A 21,331-nucleotide genomic window follows, 5' to 3' on the forward strand; every position below is an offset into this window, starting at 1 on the left:
ACCTGCACATTGTGCACATGTGCCCTAGAACATAAAGTATAATAATTTTTAAAAATCTAGATAGAGCAATATCTCACAAAATTAATAATCCATTCCATTTAAATAGACAGACTACATCAGTCAGTCTCTGGCACCTACAGATCCATTCACGGTTTTGTTTTCTGGGTTCTTTTTTAAGTATATAATTTGCCTACATTTAAAATTTAAATATTTCCGATTACCACCCAGATTTCTAGCTTCTGTTTAAAAACCCCAAGGGCTGGCAATGCTGAGGCAGCATTCTCAATGACAAACATGAGTGGAACTGGGTGTACCTCAGATCTGCAAGTTGTGGTTCTGCAAGTTGGCCACTGCGACCTAAGGTGTGTTACCATTTATCACTGAGCTTAAGCCACCACCAAAGTTTAAGCCATTCTGTATACTATGCATAAGGAGGTAGGGCAGCAGGTAAATTCACTTTAGGGGGAAAAATTCATCAAAACTGCTTAAATCTGTGAAAATTAATAAAATTTAAAAGCTGTGGGAACCCCAAAAATCACTTTAAGCCTTGAGACGTGACTGTGAGCTGAGTCACATATGGTTATAACTTCTGTTCTCAAATTATAGATTAACTAGCTTTCTTATTTTTCTTCTACTGTACAAAGACTAGAGAGAATTAAATAACATCATGGAAAAAAACCTCTGGCCTTCTTAATTAATGACCCTTGTTATAGATTAATTTCCCATTGTTGTCCTGCTTTGCTTAGACCAGATGACAAAATCCCACAATTATTACACCCTCTAAAAAACATATTAAATATATCCTTCCCAAAAAGAAACACTGCCTATAAGGATCAAATGGCTGTAACTATATGCCAACCTTGTACAAATACTGTTATAATTTTGCTAAACACTCCTCTCTCTCTGGATATATAATTGAAACCTTAACTTCTCTACTTCAGAATGCTGACTGCATTCCTTTGGAGTTGATGTTTCCAGATGGTCCATCCTCACACTTTGCACTTGAATAAAGGCTCCTTAACTTCAATTCTGACCCTTTTATTATTTTCAGTTGACAAATATTTTTTAAGGTAATTTGACCATCATAGCTATCAATTTAAAATATTTGACCCAGCATACAAATGTATTTGTACCAAACACACAAAAATATACATTCATCCAAGGTTGTTCACCATAGTATTATTTGAAATAGCAAAACACTGGAAGCTACTTAAAAATCCATCAGTAGGAGACTAGCTAAATAAATTATGGAATAGCCACACAATAGAATACTGTACAGCTATTTTATAAAAGAAGAAAGAGAATAAAGCAGGTCTATTATGTACCACCCATTCACCAAGAATGTATTTTAAAAAATAAAAAGAGTTACTGACAAGATGACCAAACAGGAACAGTTCCGGTCTGCAGCTCCCAGCGAGATCAACGCAGAAGGCGTGTGATTTCTGCATTTCCAACTGAGGTATCTGGCTTATCTCATTGGGACTGGTGAGACAGTGGGTGCAGCCATGAAGAGCCAGCTGAATCAGGGTGGGCATCACCTCACTCAGGAAGCACAAGGGGTCAAAGAAACCCTCCCCTAGCCAAGGGAAGCCAAGAGGGACCATGCCATGAGGAATGGTTATGAAGCCAAACTCAGCTTCATAAGTGAAGGAGAAATAAAATCCTTTACAGACAAGCAAATGCTGAGAGATTTTGTCACCACCAGGCCTGATTTACAAGAGCTCCTGAAGGAAGCACTAAACATGGAAAGGAACAATCGGTATCAGCCACTGCAAAAGCATACCAAATTGTAAAGACCATCGACACTATGAAGAAACTGCATCAACTAATGGGCAAAATAATCAGCTAGCATCATAATGACAGGATCAAATTCACACATAACAATGTTAACCTTAAATGCAAACAGGCTAAGTGCCCCAATTAAAAGACACAGACTGGCAAATTGGATAAAGAGTCAAGACCCATCAGTGTGCTGTATTCAGGCGACCCATCTCATGTGCAAAGAAACACAAAGGCTCAAAATAAAGGGATGGAGGAATATTTCCCAAGCAAATGGAAAGCAAAAAAAAAGCAGGGGTTGCAATCCTGGTTTAAAGAGACTTTAAACCAACAAAGATCAAAAGAGACAAAGAAGGCCATTACATAATGGTAAAGGGATCAATTCAACAAGAAGAGCTAACCTAAATATATATGCACCCAATACAGGAGCACCCAGATTCATGAAGCAAGTTCTTAGAGAACTACAAAGAGACTTAGACTCCCACACAATAGTAATGGGAGACATTAACACCCCACTGTCAATATTAGACAGATCAATGAGACAGAAAATTAACAAGGATATCCAGGACTTGAACTCAGCTAGACCAAGCAGACCTAATAGACATCTACAGAACTCTCCACCCCAAGTCAACAGAATATACATTCTTCTCAGCACCACATCGCACTTATTCTAAAATTGATCACATAATTGGAAGTGAAACCCTCCTCAGCAAATGCAAAAGAATGGAAATCATAGCAAACAGTCTCTCAGGCTGCAGTGCAATCAGACTAGAAATCAGAATTAAGAAACTCACTCAAAATCTCACAACTACCTGGAAACTGAACAACCTGCTCCTGAATGACTATTGGGTACAAAATGAAATTAAAGCAGAAATAAATAACTTCTTTGAAACCAGTGAGAACAAAGACACAACATACCAGAATCCCCTGGGACACAGTCAAAGCAGTGTTTAGAGTGAAATTTATAGAACTAAACGCCCACAGGAGAAAGCAGGAAAGATCTAAAATCGTCACCCTAACATCACAATTAAAAGAACTAGAGAAGCAAGAGCAAAAAAATTCAAAAACGAGCAGAAGACAAGAAATAACTAAGATCAGAGAAGAACTGAAGGAGATAGAGACATGAAAGGCCCTTCAAAAAAATCAGTGAATCCAGGAGCTGGTTTTTTGATAAGATCAACAAAATAGATAGACCACTAGCAAGACTATTAAAAAGAAAAGGGAGAAGAATCAAATAGATACAATTTAAAAAATGATGGAGGGGATATCACCTCCGATCCCGCAGAAATACAAGCTACCACCAGAGAATACTATAAACAACTCTATGCAAATAAACTAGAAAATCTGGAAGAAATGGATAAATTCCTGGACGAATACACCCTCCCAAGACTAAATCAGGAAGAAGACAAATCCCTGAATAGACCAATAACAAGTTCTGAAATTGAAGCAGTAATTCATAGCCTACCAAACAAAGAAAAGCTCAGGACCAGACAGATCACAGCTGAATTCTACCAGATGTACAAAGAGGAGCTGGTATGGCGATCATTAAAAAGTCAGGAAACAACAGGTGCTGGAGAGGATGTGGAGAAATAGGAACACTTTTACGCTGTTGGTGGGAATGTAAACTAGTTCAACCATTGTGGAAGACAGTGTGGCAATTCCTCAAGGATCTAGAACTAGAAATACCATTTGACCCAGCCATCCCGTTACAGGGTATATACCCAAAGGATTATAAATCATGCTGCTATAAAGACACATGCACACGTATGTTTATTGCGGCGCTATTCACAATAGCAAAGACTTGGAACCAACCCAAATGTCCATCAATGACAGACTGGATTAAGAAAATGTGGCACATATATGCCACGGAATACTATACAGCCATAAAAAAGGATGAGTTCATGTCCTTTGTAGGGACATGGATGAAGCTGGAAACCATCATTCTGAGCAAACTATGTCAAGTACAGAAAACCAAACACTGCATGTTCTCACTCATAGGTGGGAACTGAACAATGAGAACAGTTGGACAAATGGGGGGGAACATCACACACTGGGGGCTGTTGTGCGGTGGGAGGAGGGGGAAGGGATAGCATTAGGAGATATACCTAATGTAGATGACAAGTTAACGGGTGCACACCAACATGGCACATGTATACATATGTAAAAAACCTGCACGTTGTACACAGTACCCTAGAACTTAAAGTATAATTTAAAAAAAAAAGAAGAAAGAAAAAGAAATAGTGCTGGAGGCCAAATAGCAACCCTGCCCACACAAGGAAGGGCCATGTGATGTTCACCAAGCTCCCAAGCCACAATTCTCTTTTCCCAGAATACTTTGCTCTTTGAAGTGTAGTCTTCCTCACCTTCCTGCCAACCTCAGACCCTGAGTCCGCCTGTCTACCTCTCAAGAGAAGGGGAAGAGAGATTAAATGCCCCTTGCAGGCCTGTCCCTTTGAACCAAGCCCTGAGAACCCTTGCAGCAGTCCTCCTGTGTACCCTCCTCACAGCCCCACACACAGATGGAGAGCCCTGGGAAGGGTTTCCACAGTGCATTAGCTCCAAATAGTGCAAGAGGACAAGGAGCGTGGCCCTTCCAGCCTCTGTCAATAATTCATGAGGCTCAGACTGAGGAGCACCAGTCAGAGTCGTTTTTCCCTGGACATGGGGAAAATTATACTTAAGCTCTCTTATCTCATGGGGATGTGCTCAGTACCAAAGCAGAGTACTGCAGCTGTAACTTCTTGGCTGAGGAAAATACTATAAATCCAGTGCAGGCCTGTTCTAGTACTTGCTTGCCATACACCCCTTTTGAATGCTGAAATCCTTTTTCAGCTGCTCAGTTGACCTGCACGTATACTAAATGAATCTTGAGCAAACATGAATTCTATTAAAAAGTCATCCCTAGAACTGGATTTCACAAATCAGGACTTTTCCCTGCTAATTATAGGGAAATAAGGCTGCAAAACTGGTGATTTCACCAACAACACATCTCTAAACCTACCCATCTGCTTTCATCATCTTTTCTGAAAGAAAACACTAACACACACACAAAAAAAGGAGCAAACGTATGCTCCACAATAAAGGACTGTTAAATAAACTTAGCTTCATGAAACACACTGTAATGTGTTTCCTTTTCTCATTTTGCCTTACACTAGTGAAAACGTTGCCATGGACCAGCACTGCTTCTCAGTCTGGCCTTTGGAGGCCAGTGGGTTAAACCAATTCTGATGCTTACATTTGCGTCTGTTGGGGCCTTTCTACAGTGCACCATAAGCCATCCACATTTATTGATTCTCCCAGAAACCCAGGAGGGAGATCACTTCAGCCCACATAGCAGAAGTGGAGGCTGAAGTCTTGGACACAGAATTTATAGCTAGTAAGGACTTTATTCATCATCTACTCCATACCCTCAGTAATTTACAGATGAAGAGTCTGGCCCAGGGCACCAATAATAATCACTACATGGTGGCAGTAACTACTATGTGCTTATAGCTTACAGTTCATAAAGAGATTTTGCATTCAACAAATATTTATTGAACTAGGATGGAGGCTAAGACCTGGGGACATAGTGGTTAGGGAGAACTTGAGTGCCCCCAGTTCTCAGCATTTCCACCACTGCTCCAGGGACTCTGCAGCCTCCTCTCTAGCACTTAGCCCCTGTAAAGGAGGAAGTCCCTTTGGAGAGGGATGTGAGATACTGTTTGGTCAATGACCATAGTCTGCCCTCCAGGGCCCATGAAGATGGAGGAGACCTTGGGCAGAGTGAAGGGCAGTGCCAGGCCTGGTGCAGCTACTCCGTATCACATCTCTCCCAGGCTCCTCCAGCCTCACCTGGTGGACTCCACGGGGACCACAGGACTCACCTCCATGGGCAGTCTCAAAACATTTGTCCTCCTGTGGGCTGTCACATACATTGACCTAGACTTTCTTGGAGAAGAAATTCTGAAGAAGCAAAAGCAACTCAAAACCCCCACTTCCCCCAGAAGAAAAACGTGGGCAAGCAGATGCAGAAGGGCAGTGGCCAAAGTCTGCGGGTTCCTGCGGGGTCCAGGGGAGGGGCGAGCCCTACAGAAAACTTGAACAGAGAGCGCTTTGATCACCCGCCAGCCTGCCAGCCCGGAAGGCAAGCCCCAGTCAGGCGGAAGGTAGCTGGCTGCGGGGAGCGGCGGCGGAGGGAGGCGCCCAGGGTCACAGACAACTCTCAGCGGGCCGAGGGCAGGGAGGGGGTGGCAGGGAAAGCGGCCCGCCCTTCGTCCTGCTCCCTTGCCCTACTATCTGTCACCTCCCCTCGAAGGAGTGGAACCCAGACTTGCTGGTCTGAGCCATGCACAAGGCGGGGCTGCTAGGCCACTGTGCCCGGGCATGGAAGTCGGTGCCGATGGCCAGCTCCAGGATGACCCCCCGGAACCTGCTCGCTAATAAGGTGGCCCTGGTAACGGCCTCCACTGACGGGTGAGTGCTAGTGCTGGAGTTTCTGAGGCCCTGGCTGCCTGCAAACAGGCACTGGTCTTTCATCCTTTGCCTCCAGTGCCCCTGTCCTCAGACCTCACATGCGGCCAAAGTCTGGCCCTGGAAAAAAGTAGCCACGTGGTCTGCCTGAACCCCCTCCGAATCTCCTGGCCCTGGGCCCTACCTTGCCAGCCCTCGTGTCCCTGCAGCCTCTGGCACAACCGTGCCACCTCTGTGCAGCCCCATCGATCAGTCCCCGCCGGGCTTCTGGCCTGCCCCAGTCAACCGGCTCCACCTAGCGTCCGGGAAGACCAGAAACTAGAAATGTGAGGGAACCTGGATTTCAATATCCTATCCCAGGGTCTCCAGCACTTTGAAAATGTACCAGACACTCTATTTGGGCACCGGAAAGTCTCCAGGAACCCCGCCCCCTTACCTAGATGGGACACAAGAGCTTTGTGTCAAGATTTTTGTTTAGCTCAGTACATCTGGGCCTACCTTGTCCAGCCTGTTTCTCACCCACCACTCTTGTCTATCCTGGTTCTCATTTCTACGGGACTTTGCTAGATGCCAGCTCTCCGCAAAACTAAAATACAAATGCAGGTAAAATGCTAATGACTGACAAGTGCAGAATGTGTAACTCTTCCTCCCAAGGCAATGTTTACATTTTTGACAGGAGACCATCTTCTCACATGCACCCCAAAAAAATAACTAAGGATAGAATTTTGAGAATGTGGTAGACTAGTAAGAAAGAAACTTGGGGGCAAGGCTGTTCTGAGTGAGACCCTCAAATCATGGAAGTGGCTGCTGCACACCCAGCTCATTTCTCACCTCTCAGTCCCAACAGGGGATGAAGCCTGTCACCCGTGGTGGGAACTGTAGAAAGTGATGTAAGTTCTTGGGAACTGAGGCTGCGGTTCCAGATCATAATAAAAATAAGTAAATGAGCGCCAAAAGGCCGTGCCATCAAGCCTGTTTTACACAGAGTAGAGACACCTGGAGGTCAGATAGGGAAAGAGCCTGAATTCAAACCCGGGCAGTCTAACTTCACAGCCCATGCTTCGACCTCTTCCCCTGCACAGGCTTTGGCAGTCTTTGTGTCTTTCTGCTCACAGGATCCGCTTTGCCATCGCGGGCATCTGGCCCAAGATGGGCTCCACGTAGTTGTCAGCAGTCAGAAGCAGCAGAACTCGGCAGCCACCCTGCAGGGGGAGGGGCTCAGCGTGACGGGCACTATGTGCCATGTGGGGAAGGCAGAGGACTGGGAGCGGCTGGTGGACACGGTGAACTGCAGGGAAATGGGCAAAGAGCCAGGAGGTAGAAAAAGGAGCCAGCCTGAGCCGCCTTCCCTGCTTTCCTCGACAGCCTTGGTGAATCCAATGCACTGCTGTTAACTAAAACATAACAGTGCGTTCTGCATACCCACACCAGCCCACCGGTACATTTTTATTGTATGCCTTTCTATTATGTTCATATACTAACGTTGGAGAATCATCCCATCCCAATCAGAGAATGTTAAAACATTCTAGTGCTTCAATCCTGCATCATCCCTTGAATACCCCAAAGAAACAACTGGTTTTGGTTCTCTAGTAATTTTCAATCTAACTGGACAGATGACAAGGGTAAATACAATCATAAAATAGATGTTCCCACCCATGAGCTAATAAACAATCCCCTGTTCTTCAGCTTATAGAGTCAAGTCCCTGGGAACCTCGGGAAGCAGCCCACCATGTTTCAACCACCTACTATGTGCCATTACCTGTGTTCAAAGCCTTACAAAGGTTATCTCTAGACCTGACAACAACCCAGGCAAGGCAAGGACTATTCTCTCAGTCTGCAGAGACTGGCTCAGATAGCTGGAGCTACTTCCTAAGGTCCCACAGCCAGTAAGGAAAGAGCTGTGATTCGACCCAGACCTCCCAAGCTCCCTTCCTTTATTGGCTGCCTACAGACTACCAGGTACTGGACTTTAGTCTCAAAGAAAGTATATAAGTCAATGTCACAGTTAGTAGTGGACACCAGCCTTCCAGCTGCAGAAGGAAATATGAACCATCCAGCAAAGGAAGCTCCTCTTCCCTTGAGGCTCAGGACACACTTTATTCCCCAGAGTGGAAGGGAGAATCTACCCAAAAATGGAGAGTACGGGATTGTGCTAACAGATTGGAAGGTTGGCAGAAATAATTTGCATAATCTTAGAAGAGGGGGATCTTAAGCAATAGTAGACAATAGTATGGTAGACTGTATAGGGTAATTTCATTTTTAAGGAACTCTCTGGCAAATGCTCAAATATGCATCGGAAAGAGCCAAATGTGAGTCCTAGAAAGTCACCTTGCCTGGCCTAGGCTGGTGGACAGAGCCCAAGATTGGGGACTTGATCCTGATGGTGGAAGGAGCCATTTGGGAGTCTGGGTCAATCAGTGACTAACCATATCACATGTAAGTAGCAATGTAATGTGAAAATCCTGGTGGAAATACATCCTGTGGCCCCCACCAGGTTCACTTAACAGGGCTACAGGCCTGGCCCAGAAGCGGTACTGGAGCTAAACCTTTAGGAATGGATGGGAATGTTCAGATGGAATAGAGATGAGGTTCCAGATAACTCTGCAAAATGAGCAGACAGCCAAGGAGGAACTGAAGGAAAGAGAGGAGCACTGGCAGTCCACAGTGGAGAGCACAGGCTTAGGAGTACTGCTGGGAAAGGGGCTGCATTAGAAAGATAGAGGCCACGGGCCTCTATATCCTGTTTGTTTGTTTGTTTCCAAGATGGAGTTTCACTCTTGTTGCCTAGGCTGGAGTGCAGTGGCACCATCTCGGCTCACTGCAACCTCCACCTCCCAAGTTCAAGCAATTCTCCTGCCTCAGCCTCCTGAGTAGCTGGGATTACAGGTGCCCGCCACCATGCCCAGCTAATTTTTGTATTTTTAGTAAAGACGGGGTTTCACCATGTTGGCCAGGCTGGTCTTGAACTCCTGACCTCAGGTGATCCAGCCCCTGGGCCTACCAGAGTGCTGGGATTAAGGGCGAGAGCCACCATGCCCAGCCATAGCTTCTTAAAAGGATATGTTAAGGATGTTAAAAGGATATGGCCTCTTAAAAGGATATGTTTAGACATTCTTGTAGCAAATAAGAAGCCATGTGAGGTTTTGAGGAAGAGAAAGATGGTTATTAAGAAAGATAATATGGCTCTGGTAGGAAGGATATACAGAGAAAACACTGAATCCAGGGCATTAGTGAGGAAGCTGTTGCTGTCATCCAGGTTTAGAGCAGTGGTGGTGGGACTGGAACAAATGTGCCCAGGAGACATTTAGTGGGAACGAACCAAGATTTTCCAACCCCATGTCAAAAAGTGGGAAACATGAGCGAAGTCAAAAATGACTCTCAGGTAGTTTGTGTGACCATTGTCAGAGAGGAGAATGATAGAATACTTGTCAGCTATTTGAAATGTCTTCTGCCAATTGCCACATGTTACCCTGCAATGAGAAAAGCCACTGCCCTGAGAATGGTCACTACCCAGTGGCCTCCTCATCTGCACCACAAAGCTTCTAAGTGTGTGGTAAGCGGAAACCAGATTAGCTGCCTATCTGCTTGATTATATTTTTTCTTAAAAATGTATAACTATCAGAACACAGAGCAAACACCTCCTAACCGTTTTAGTGTAGTGATCACACAATTTAGAACAAGACTAAGAAGACATCTTTTTTTTTTTTTTTCCCCAGAGACAGGGCCTCACTGTATTGCCCAGGCTGGAGTGCAGTGGCAGGATCATAGCTCACTATAACCTCCAACTCTTGAACTCAAGTAGTCCTCCCACCTCAGCCTCCCAAGTGGCTAAGACTATAGGCATGCACCACCACACCAGTTCATTTTTTAATTTTTTTGTAGAGTTAGGGCTTTATTGCCCAGGCTGGTTTTGAACTCCTGGCCTCTAGCAATCCACCCCACTGGGCCTACCAAACTGCTAGGATTATAGGTGTGAGCCACCACACCCAGCCTCATTCTTCTTTTATGGTTTCCTATCTCTGTTCAATCAAAACCCAGCCTCCTCCCGTCTCTGTGCTGCAGACCTAGAAGGAGAGGGGCATGGGGTATACAGCGGAGTAGAAAATGTCTCCAGGTGATTCTAGAGCAATCCACTGTCTTCTCCCAGCCCAAACACACGTGCACTGAGCACAGCACACGTCACTTATTAACTTATTCTGCACCTCCCTAGTAACAAGTCCATTGGTGAGACTTATACAGAGCCAAGGCAGGTGACTGGGCTTTATGCCAGGATACCAAAATTTAAAGGGTGCAAGAAAGTATTAATACTGGTTTCAAAAGAGTATATGACTTTAAATTTTCTTAGATTTAATTTTGTTGACAGCCCAGGCATTCCTTCAACCATGTAGAAGGTTAGCACCTAGTTAACAAGAATAATTAGTTAAAACGGGAAGCTAGCAGATGGTGTACATTGTTAGTAACACCCCTCTGTGTGCCAAATCTGAAGCACAAAGTTGACCAAGGGCCCATGTACTGCTACTTGCCCAAGGCATCAAAATTGCCAGTTCTGGGCAAATGCAAAGTCTGGTTTCAGGGTCGCTTTGTACTGAAAACTCTTGTTGGCAGATTCTGCTTGGCCATTCATTACTCTAGCACACGCCTCACTACCTACTTATAACATATTAAGGAGGTGAGATGTTGCCTTTCTTGGCTTTCTCAGTTTAAATGTCAGTTTCTGCCTTAAATCTTTCATGCCTCCAGGTCAAAAGAGAGAGAGAGAGACAGAGAAAATGACATTATAACCAAATATGGAATTGCTTTAAATTCAGGCTGGTATCTTCTCCCATCATGGCTCTCCTGGGCAGTCAGTTTCCTAATGACCCCAACTCACTTTCAGAGGGCTCTTATGAATTAGCAGTGTGCTACAGAATGGGAGACTGACCTCAGTTCTTCCACTACTAACTAGCTTTGTGCCCTGAGCAAATCACTTTCCCAAACATAGAATAAGCAGGCTTCCTGTTCTTAGCTACCCTCAGTGTGTCACTACTGAACTATATGATCTTGAGAAAATTCCCAGAACCTGTTTCATCATCTCCACCTTAAGGACATTGGAATAGATGATCTCAAAGGCCCCTCCAGGGTAACTTTCTTCAGCTCTATTTAAGCCCGTTTTTCCATTCAAGTAAGTGTGGACAGATTGACTTTGAGATAAGGGTAACTTATTCAAGGAGAACTGGACAGTAAGCACTTGGAGAAATGGGGGTGGAACTCAGTGTGAAAGGAAGAGGAGGGGACTGGAAATAGATTTGGAGGTGAGACTTGAAATCATGAGAATGAAGAAGCTCCCGAATGGGAAAATGTAAAGAAAAGAGCAAAGGGTCAGAGACAGCCTTAGAAGAATAGGAGGTGGGAAGAAAACACTGCAAAAGAAAAAAGGCCAACTTCCTGGTGGCTCGTGCCTATAACACTTTGGGAGGCTGAGGCAGGCGACTGGCTTGAGCTCAGAGTTCGAGACCAACCTGAGCAACATGGCAAGACCCTGTCTCTACAAAAAATACAAAAATTGGGGCCGGGCGCGGTGGCTCAAGCCTGTAATCCCAGCACTTTGGGAGGCCGAGACGGGCGGATCACGAGGTCAGGAGATCAAGACCATCCTGGCTGACACGGTGAAACCCCGTCTCTACCAAAAAAGACAAAAAACTAGCCGGGCGAGGTGGCGGCCGCCTGTAGTCCCAGCTACCCGGGAGGCTGAGGCAGGAGAATGGCGGGAACCCGGGAGGCGGAGCTTGCAGTGAGCTGAGATCCGGCCACTGTACTCCAGCCTTGGCGACAGAGCGAGACTCCGTCTCAAAAAAAAAAAAAAAAAAAATTGGCCAGGTGTGGTGGCACGCACCTGCATTCTCAGCTTCTTGGGTAGCTAAGGCAGGAGGATGGCTTGAACCTAGTAGGTCAAGGCTGCAGTGAGCTGAGATCATGCCACTGTACTCCAGCCTAGGAGACAGAGCAAGAATCTGTCTAAGAAAAGAAAGAAGCCAACCTTAAATGCTTAGCAGCAGATCTTAGGGCAGTTTTGAAGAAAAGATATTTTAAAAAAGAGAAGTTATTTTGATGATAGTTCCTAAGAAGGAAGGTTTTGTCGTCATTGTTTTTGTTGTCATTTTTAATATAAAGAAAAAGTCTCACTGTGTGGCCCAGGCTTCTCTCAAACTCCTCAGCTCAAGTGATCCTCCCACCATGGCCCCCAAAGTGCCATGATTCCCGGTGTGAGCCACAGGGCCTGGCTCAAAAGGAAGTTTTTATCAACATGGACAAATGCACCTCCCTGACTTACTGAGGCCCTGGTCCAGACATCACCCCTCTCTTTAGGCTGTGAAGCTTCATGGCAGTATCGATATCCTAGTCTCCACTGCTGCTGCCAGCACTTCCTTTGGAAGCCTAATGGATATCACCGAGGAGATATGGGACAAGGCGAGAGGGGGTTAAAGCAGCAAGGGGCGGGCCTCAGAACACATTCAGCACAAACTCCGTCTGCTTTTAGAATGTGTTTGTCAAGAGCAGTGTAAATGTGAGGACTCTTTGCCACATGCCACACACGTGGAGCACACCTCATAAAGGGTGGGTGGGGGCAGCTTCCTCTGTCCCTGCCCTTCTTATTCGTTTCTGCTGCTCCTACTTCTGTCTGCCTCCATCTGCTCTTCACTATCCGCCGTCTGCTCCCCTCCCCAGCATTCTTCCCCGGCAAGCTCTTCTACCTTGTTGATTTCCAACAGAGACATGGCAGCTAATATGCCAACAACTATGACACTTAAACGTACACACCCAACTGTCCCCCTTTCAGCTACCAAAAAGGAATCATGTTTCATTAGTTGGGAAATATTAAAAGCTGCTAGTTAAGTAAAATACTAATTCTGGTGAAACGACCAGTTGCCACTTTATAACATACATCCTTTAAAAAATAAAAATAAAAACCTATATTATTTTCTTGTTAACTGCAATGTCAAGAAAATCTGAGATCCAGATGTCTAAATTCAAGTGGTACAATATTGGGTTTTATGTGTAAGTATATAATTACATTATATTCGTAATATATTTCACAGACATTCTTTAATTACAAAGCTTTAACTAAAATTTTTGTCTTTGTTTACTAAGGTTAATATTCCCACATGATTTGGAAACGCTAATTTTTTTATGATCTCCCATGGTTTTGCTTTTTACTCTGACGTTGTATTAGTCTGTTGCATGTTGCTATAAAGGAATACCTGAGCTGGGCAATTTATAAAGAAAAGAGGGTTGTGGCCAGGCGCAGCAGGTCACGCCTGTAATCCCAGCACTTTGGGAGGCCGAGGCGGGCGGATCACAAGGTCAGGAGATCAAGACCTCCCTGGCTAACATGGTAAAACCCCATCTCTACTAAAAATACAAAAAATTAGCCGAGAGTGGTGTTGGGCACCTGTAGTCCCAACTACTTGGGAGGCTGAGGCAGGAGAATGGCGTGAACTCGGGAGGTGGAGCTTGCAGTGAGCCGAGATTGCGCCACTGCACTCCAGCCTGGGCGACAGAGCAAGACTCTGTCTCAAAACAAAAAAAAAAAAGAAAAGAGGGTTGTTTTGGCTTACAGTTCTGCAGACTGTACAAGAAGCATGGTGCCAGTATCTGCTTCTGATGAGGCCTCAGGAAGCTTACAATCATGGCAGAAGGGAAAAGGGAGCAGGCGTGTTACATGGCAAGAGAGGAAGCAAGAGAGACACCAGGGTTTTAAACAACTAGCTCTGGCATCAACTAATAGAGTGAGAACTCACTCATTGCCACAGGGAGGGCACAAAGCCATTCATAAGGTATCTACCTCCATGACACAAACACCTCACACCAGGTCCCACCTTGAACACAGGTGATCACATTTCAACATGGGACTTAGAGGGCACAAACATACCAACTATATCAGATGTCATCAAATATTTCTCAACACTACAGTATCAGGATGCGAAAATACTATGATTTATTTACCAGTGTTTCATACACATAAAGACTGAAGTGCCAAAATGTTCTTCAGTGAGCTGGTTTTTTATTCTGTTAGGCTATTTCCCTCTCCTTTTTTTTTTTTTTTTTTTTTTTTTTTTTTTTTCCTCACTGTGTCACACAGGCTGGAGTACAGTGGTGCGATCTCACCTCACTGCAACCTCTGCCTCCCAGGTTCAAACAATTCTTGTGCCTCAGCCTGCCAAGCACCTGGGACTACAGGCGTGTGCCACCACACCAGGCTAATTTTTTGTATTTTTAGTAGAGACAGGGTTTCACTGTGTTGCCCAGGCTGGTCTCAAATTCCTGACCTCAACAGATCCACCCACCTCGGCCTCCCAAAGTGCTGGGATTATAGGTGTGAGCCACCGCACCTAGACAGATTCGGATAGTCTTTAAAATGGAGGAACATCATTCATGAACAGTCTGAATAGAGACCATATGAAAGTCAGTTTTAAACTAAGTACAGGCACACCTCGGAGACATTGTGGTCTGGTTCCAGGCCACCACACAATAAATTCAATATTATAATATAGCAAGTCACATGAATTTTTTGGTGTCCCAGTGCATATAAAAGTTATGTTTACACTATAATGGTCATCTAATGATAGTCTATTAAATGAGCAATAGCATTATGTCTTAAAATTTATATACATATCTTAATTTTAAAATACTTTATTGCTAAAAAATGCTAACAATCATCTGAGACTTTAGAAGCTGTAATCTTTTTGCTGGTGGAGGGTCTTGTCTCCACATTGATGGTGGCTGACTTAGGGTGGTGTTGCTGAAGGCTGGGGTGGCTGTGGCAATCTCTTCAAATAAGCCAGCAGTGAAGTTTGCCACATCAACTGACTCTTCCTTTCCAAAAGGTTTCTCTGTAGCATGCAATGCTGTTTGATAGCATTTACCCACAGTAGAACTTCTTTCAAAATTGGAGTCAATCCTATCAAACTCTGCCACTGCTTAGTCAACTAAGTTCATATAATATTCTAAATCCCGTGTTGTGATTTCAACAATGTTCATGGCATCTTCACCAGAAATAGATTCCATCCCAAGAAACCACTTTCTTTGCTTATCCATAAGAAGCAACTCCTCAGCCGTTTACATTTTGTCATGAGATTGCAGCAATTCAGTCCCATCTTCAGGCTCCACTTCTAGTTCTCTTGCTATTTCCACCACATCTGCAGTTCCTTCCTCTGATGCAGTCTTGAACCCCTCCACGTCATCCATGAGGGTTGGAATCAACTTCTTCCAGACTCCTGTTAATGTAGATATTTTGACCTCCTCCCATGAATCACAAATATTCTTAATGGCATCTAGAATGGTGAATCCTTCTCAGAAGGTTTTCAGTTGACTTTGCCCAGATAAATCAGAGGAATCGCTATCTATGGCAGTTATAGCCTTACAAAATGTATTTCTTAAATAATAAGTCTTGCAAGTCAGAATTACCCCCGATCCATGGGCTGCAGAATGGATGTTGTGTTAGCAGGCATGAAAACAACATTAATCTCCTTGTACATCTCCATCAGAGCTTTTGACTGACCAGGAGCATTGTCGAGAAGCAGTAACAGTTTGAAAAGAATCTTTTTCTGAGGAGTAGCTATCAACGATGAGCTTAAAATATTCAGTTAACCATGCTATAAACAGATGTGCTGTTATTCAGGCTTTGTTGTTCCATTTATAGAGCACGGGCAGAGTAGATTTAGCATAAATCTTGAGAGCCCTAGAATTTTCAGAATGGTAAATAAGCATTGGCTTCAACTTAAAGTCACTGGCTGCATTAGCCCCTAACAAGAGAATAAGCCTGTCCTTTGAAGTTTTGGAAGCCATATTAACAATAAAACTGTTTTGCTTTCTTATCATTTATGTGTTCACAGAAGTAGCACTTTTAATTTCCTTCAAGAATTTTTCCTTTGCACTCACAATTTGGCTAACTGGTGCACATGTCCTAGCTTTCAGCCTGCCTCAGCTTTCAACATGCCTTCCTCACTAAGCTCAATTATTTCTACCTTTTGATTTAAAGTGTAAGATGTGTGACTCTTCCTTTCACTTGAACACTTAGAGGCCATTGCAGGGTTAATAATTGGTCTAATTTCAGTGTAAATGTGTCTCAGGGAATATGGAGGCCCACAGAGAGGGAGAGAGACGGGAGATGGGCAGAGCAGTCAGAACACACACAACATTTATCGATTAAGTTCACCTTCTTTTCTGGGTGTGGTTTGTGGTACCCCAAAACAATTATAATAAAAATATGAAAGATCACTGATCACAGATCACTGTAACAGATATAATAATAATGAAAAAGTCTGAAATATTCCCAAGAATTACCAAAATGTGACCCAGAGACAAAGTGAGCACATGCCGTTGGAAAAATGGCTCCAGTTAGTGCCATGAACTTTCCATCTGTAAAACCCTTCAATTTGTAAAAAAACACAATATCTGCAAAGTGTGATAAAATAAGATGTACCTGTAACTTTTCTTTTAGATTATATATATTTTTTAAATATCACAGTACATCAAATCCAAGCATAATGCCTGATCCTTGATTGAACTCTGAACTTTTTAAAAAAAACACATTTGGGGACAATTGAGGCCAATATATTAGATTAAATTATCATCAATGTCAAACTTCTTGGGTGTGATAATGGATTATGGTTGCGTAAAAGAACATCCTTGCTCTTTGGAAATGTATGGTAAGTATTTAGGGATAGAGCATTCTAGTATCTGCAACTAAGTTTGTTTATTTTAATTTTTATTTATTTATTTTTTTTTTTTTTTGAAATGGAGTCTCACTCTATTGCCCAGGCTGGAGTGCAGTGGTGGGATCTCGGCTCACTGCAACCTCCACCTCCCGGGTTCAAGCTATTCTCCTGTTCCATCCTCCTAAGTAGCTGAGATTACAGGCACATGCCACCACATCCAGCTAATTTTTGTATTTTTAGTAGAGAACAATTGGTGAATCTAAGTGAAGGATCTCTAGATACTCGTTGTATTTCTATTTCCAATTTTTCTGTAAGATTGAAATATTTTAATATAAGCAGTTGTCTAGAACAATGTAAACAGGGGTCATGCATTTGTTTTAGATTATGGATGTGGGGATTCTGATTGTACCTTGTCTTCCAGTTTCCCCAGAAGGTGCCTCCTCATGATCCCACTTTCTAATCAGGTCTAGCCAGGCAGTCCATCCTAGAGGGCCAAGAGCATCTCACTCCCTAAGCACAGAAGCCAGAGAAGTGCTAGAACAACCCCAGGAATCCAAGGTCAGGCCACATTTTCCCTGAGAAGCATGGCCCACTCTAAGACAGGTCCAGGAGGCTGACAATTGCAGACTTTCCCTATTTTGAAGAAACGCAGAAAACACAGCTCAAATCCAAAGGAGCCCTGAGGATTTAGGCCCCTTCTGGGCCACATCATACCTGGCTGTTTACGAAACAAGATGAACCAGGCTCCATTTTTTCTCACCTGAACCTAATGTATCATTATCTAGCTGAGCAGCTGGTGAGAGCTACTTCTCCCTGAACCTCAGTTTCTTCATGTGCAAGATGCAGCTGAATCATCCTAAGATCTTCGTCAGCTCTGACAAACATCCTAGGAACCCACTCTAACTCCTCATTGCCATGCCTCCTCCAGTGCTCTTCACTCATGCTGTTTCCCCTTCTTCTCTTGGCTTCAGACTCTGGACATTAATGTGAAGGCCCCAGCCCTGATGACAAAGGCAGTGGTGCCAGAAATGGAGAAACGAGGGTACAGAGAGTGAGGGAGAGCCTGGGTGAGATGGGACCTCACACGGGCTGAGGGCAGTGGTCCACACTGGGAAGAGGGTCAGCTCTCTTCTTTTTCCAGGGGTGGCTCAGTGGTATTCCTGCCCTCTGTAGCAGCCTTCAGTCCATCTCTTGTAAGAAACCTTTTGTCTGCCCCTTCCATCCCATCCTCCACTCTACATCTTTCCACCCCTCCTGTTACATAACCCAAAGAAGTTTGTGTCCCCTTTTAGAATCACACCAAGTCCCTGCCCTGCAAGATGCCTTGCCTCCACAAACCATAACCTGGGGGAGGTTTAGCCACAAGACAGTTTCCTAACTGTGCCCCTCCCTTACAGGAGATCCCTATTGAGCACTGCCCTTTCTGTCTAGTAATTAGAACCAAGAATGACCTGGAAACTATGAGTCTGACACATTCCCTTCTTTCTCCAGGGCTTCAGTCCTTACAGTGTCAGTAAAACAGCCTTACTGGGCCTCACCAAGACCCTGGCCATAGCGCTAGCCCCAAGGAACATTAGGGTGAACTGCCTAGCACCTGGACTTATCAAGACCAGCTTCAGCAGGATGGTGAGGAAGGGGAGCTCTGCATCCCACTGGAACCCCTTGAAAGGCATCCATCTTCTTGGACAGGGAAGCCCAGTACCTGATTCCTAAACTCTCAACCACTCCATTCTCCTTCCTTGGGCTTTTCCATATTCCCTCTCTGTACCAACTGCCCTTTCCAAGCCAGACTCCTATCAAACCTTTCCTGAGGTATAGGGTGGAGACTGAGGTATTCAGACTCTACTCACACTGTTTCCTCTCTCCTTACATGGATGAGAATTGGAGAGATGCAGCAAAATGCATCACTAGAACCTGAAACAAATGAAACACATGACGGCAGTGGGGAGAGCTGGGAGCTAGAAAAAGAAATAGGAAGTGAAAGAGGGAAGTCTGTCCATCCTTACTCTCTTGCCATGAGGACAGGCAGTTTCTTCCCTTTCTGTTCTTCGCTTTCCTCTTCTTAAACATAAAGACATTTCCCTTCTTCCTGCAGCTCTGGATAGACAAGGAAAAAGAGGAAAGAATGAAAGAAACTCTGCAGATCAGAAGGTAAAACCATCATGCGGTCAAGGGCCCTAAGAGGCATGAAGATGGAAAGGTCTGGTCCCTAGCAGCCCACAGTCCACTGTCTCAGTCCCACAGATAACACAGGCAGGCTCTCCTCTGCCTCACAGACCACAAATTCATAAACACTCTCACTGCAGTGGCCTGAGCAAGAAGTCAGCTTCCCTTTCAAAAGGTAAACCCAGAGACATCGGGGTTTCAGCAGTGCAGAGCTCTGGGAGAAGTCCTGAGTCCTTTCTCCACCTGGGAGATTGCCTCCACCTCTGAGCATCCATGGAGACCAAAGACCAAAACCAAAACCATGCATTTTTAGTTCCCTTGAATAATGACACATGTTTATGAAACTCAGGTTGATGATCTACAATCCAAATGAAAAGAATGAAGAGCTTTACTAAGCCCCAAACTCCCCTTGCCTAAGGAGTTACTTTCTTCCCCAGTGAGCTGGGTGAACTGTTCAAGCACCTTTGTCGGGCTCCCTTTCCTCTAAATTCCCTGCCTCTCTCTATCTTCTGGCTTCGAGGACAGATGCCAGCAATGCCTAACTCTGTACTGGTCCAGACATCCCAAATCTTCCCAAAGGCATTCTGATGTCAGGCATGAGCTGCAGGCCTAGTTTGTAACTCATTAATAATTCGGGATTGTCATCCTAGAGCTCCAATGAATTGATCTAGCCCATGTAGCTCGATCCTGGATTCACATTAGAATCACCTGGGGAGCTTTTTAAACTGCAGATGCTCAGGCCCCACCCACTCCCAGAGATTCTTTTGTAATTGGTCCAAGGTAGGACTTGACCATCTGGGCTTTTGTTTTTCTTTGTCTTTTCTTTTCTTTTTTTTGTTTTGTTTTGTTTTTTTGTTTTGTTTTGTTTGTTTGTTTAAGCCTCTCAAATGATTGCAAGGTACAGCTAGAATGGAGAACCATTAATTCAGCCCTTGTATGTTTGAGTTACTCACTTTGCCCACCTCTAGAGCATTCTATGGCAGGCAAATTAAAGTGTCTCCTAACTATGCAGTCACTGATAAAATAAGAATTAGCACATTCTCACCAAATGAACCTAACTTTAAGGGACAAGTATAGATTCCTGAAAAAGTTGTCTGTAAGTTGAACCTGTACAAATGGAATCATTTTAAACACACCATTTACTGTCACACAGATTCCCTGATACTTTAGTGTGTGCACATGTGAAACCATTTTTTTTTCTGAAGTATGAAATAATTGCTTACTATTTTATCTGTATAACTTTGGATTTTGGTGTCCTGAGCTCTCTAAAAAACAGTGTGTTTCTACAGTATTTGAATATTATGGGTAATGGTTTTTGCAGAGTACAGTATGCTCATACTAAATTATAACAGCATATCCTCATGGTAACACTATTTGATAGGCGGAAAGCTTGTACACTGATCCTGAAAAGTCATCTGATAATTCTTGATTAAGCAAATTTCATTCCCTGTGGGCCGAGTGAGGGAGGCAGACCTGTTTGATTTTTACTCCCTTTCTTGCTTCCCCTATTCCCCAGGTTAGGCGAGTCAGAGGATTATGCTGGCATCTTGTCTTTCCTGTGCTTTGAATATGCCACCTACATCACTGGGGAGACAGTGGTGGTGGGTGGAGGAACCCCGTCCCGCCTCTGAGGACCTGGAAACAGCCCATGGGGCAGTGTTGGGCTCTAGCTCCTGGTGCTGTTCCTCCATTCATCCACTGGCCTTTCCCACCTCTCCTCACCTTACTGTTCACCTCATAAAATCAGTTCTGCCCTGTGAAAAGATGCAGCCTTCCCTGCAGTCAAGGTGGTGTCTTACTCAGGATTCCTGCTGTTGTTGTGGCCTTGGGTAAAGGCCTCCCCTGAGAACACAGGACAGGTCTGCTGACAAGGCTGAGTCTACCTTGGCAAAGACCAACAGATATTTTTTGCCCGGGCCACTGGGGAATTTGAGGGGAGATGGGAGAGAAGGAAGCTGGAGTGGAAGGAGCAGAGTTGCAAATTAACAACTTGCAAATGAGGTGCAAATAAAATGCAGATGATTGCAGGGCTTTGAATCGAATCCACGTGTTCATTTCTCAGTGTGGGGTGCTTAGCTGAGCAGAGAGCAGAAGTCTGGCCAGGCTGGATCTCTGGATCCCCCAGCCCTCCTCCCTGTCTCCAGGACCTGAGCGTGATGTGCAGGGGTGGAGGTGTCTGCAGAGCTGCCAACTGGAAGGAAGGTGGCACGGGAACTCCCAGGACACCACGGGGATCCCCG

The 21,331-nt window shown here is 44.5% G+C and overlaps 1 protein-coding gene and 2 long non-coding RNA genes across 3 annotated transcripts in view; 1 reads left to right on the plus strand and 2 right to left on the minus strand.

Annotated features, from left to right (window-relative positions):
• The window catches only part of LOC144330188 (uncharacterized), a 19,529-nt gene extending 13,021 nt beyond the window's left edge, over positions 1 to 6,508 (minus strand). Inside the window, exon 1 of the long non-coding RNA XR_013396135.1 lies at positions 6,413 to 6,508. This is a non-coding gene — a long non-coding RNA (uncharacterized LOC144330188). The remainder of the gene's footprint in view (positions 1 to 6,412) is intronic.
• Positions 1 to 21,133, plus strand: part of DHRS4L1 (dehydrogenase/reductase (SDR family) member 4 like 1) — a 26,577-nt gene extending 5,444 nt beyond the window's left edge. Inside the window, 4 exon segments of the mRNA NM_001277870.2 lie at positions 7,344 to 7,598; positions 18,417 to 18,551; positions 19,021 to 19,076; positions 20,608 to 21,133. Of these exon segments, the coding sequence (NP_001264799.1) occupies positions 7,464 to 7,598; positions 18,417 to 18,551; positions 19,021 to 19,076; positions 20,608 to 20,722 (441 nt within the window). The 5' untranslated portion in view covers positions 7,344 to 7,463 and the 3' untranslated portion in view covers positions 20,723 to 21,133.
• The window catches only part of LOC144330191 (uncharacterized), a 31,517-nt gene continuing 20,277 nt past the window's right edge, over positions 10,092 to 21,331 (minus strand). The window contains exons 2-3 of the long non-coding RNA XR_013396138.1: positions 15,445 to 15,946; positions 10,092 to 11,810 (exon numbers count right to left, since the gene is read on the minus strand). This is a non-coding gene — a long non-coding RNA (uncharacterized LOC144330191). The remainder of the gene's footprint in view (positions 11,811 to 15,444; positions 15,947 to 21,331) is intronic.

The sequence above is a fragment of the Macaca mulatta genome, chromosome 7 (assembly GCF_049350105.2).
Source record: "Macaca mulatta isolate MMU2019108-1 chromosome 7, T2T-MMU8v2.0, whole genome shotgun sequence".
NCBI lineage: Eukaryota > Metazoa > Chordata > Mammalia > Primates > Cercopithecidae > Macaca > Macaca mulatta.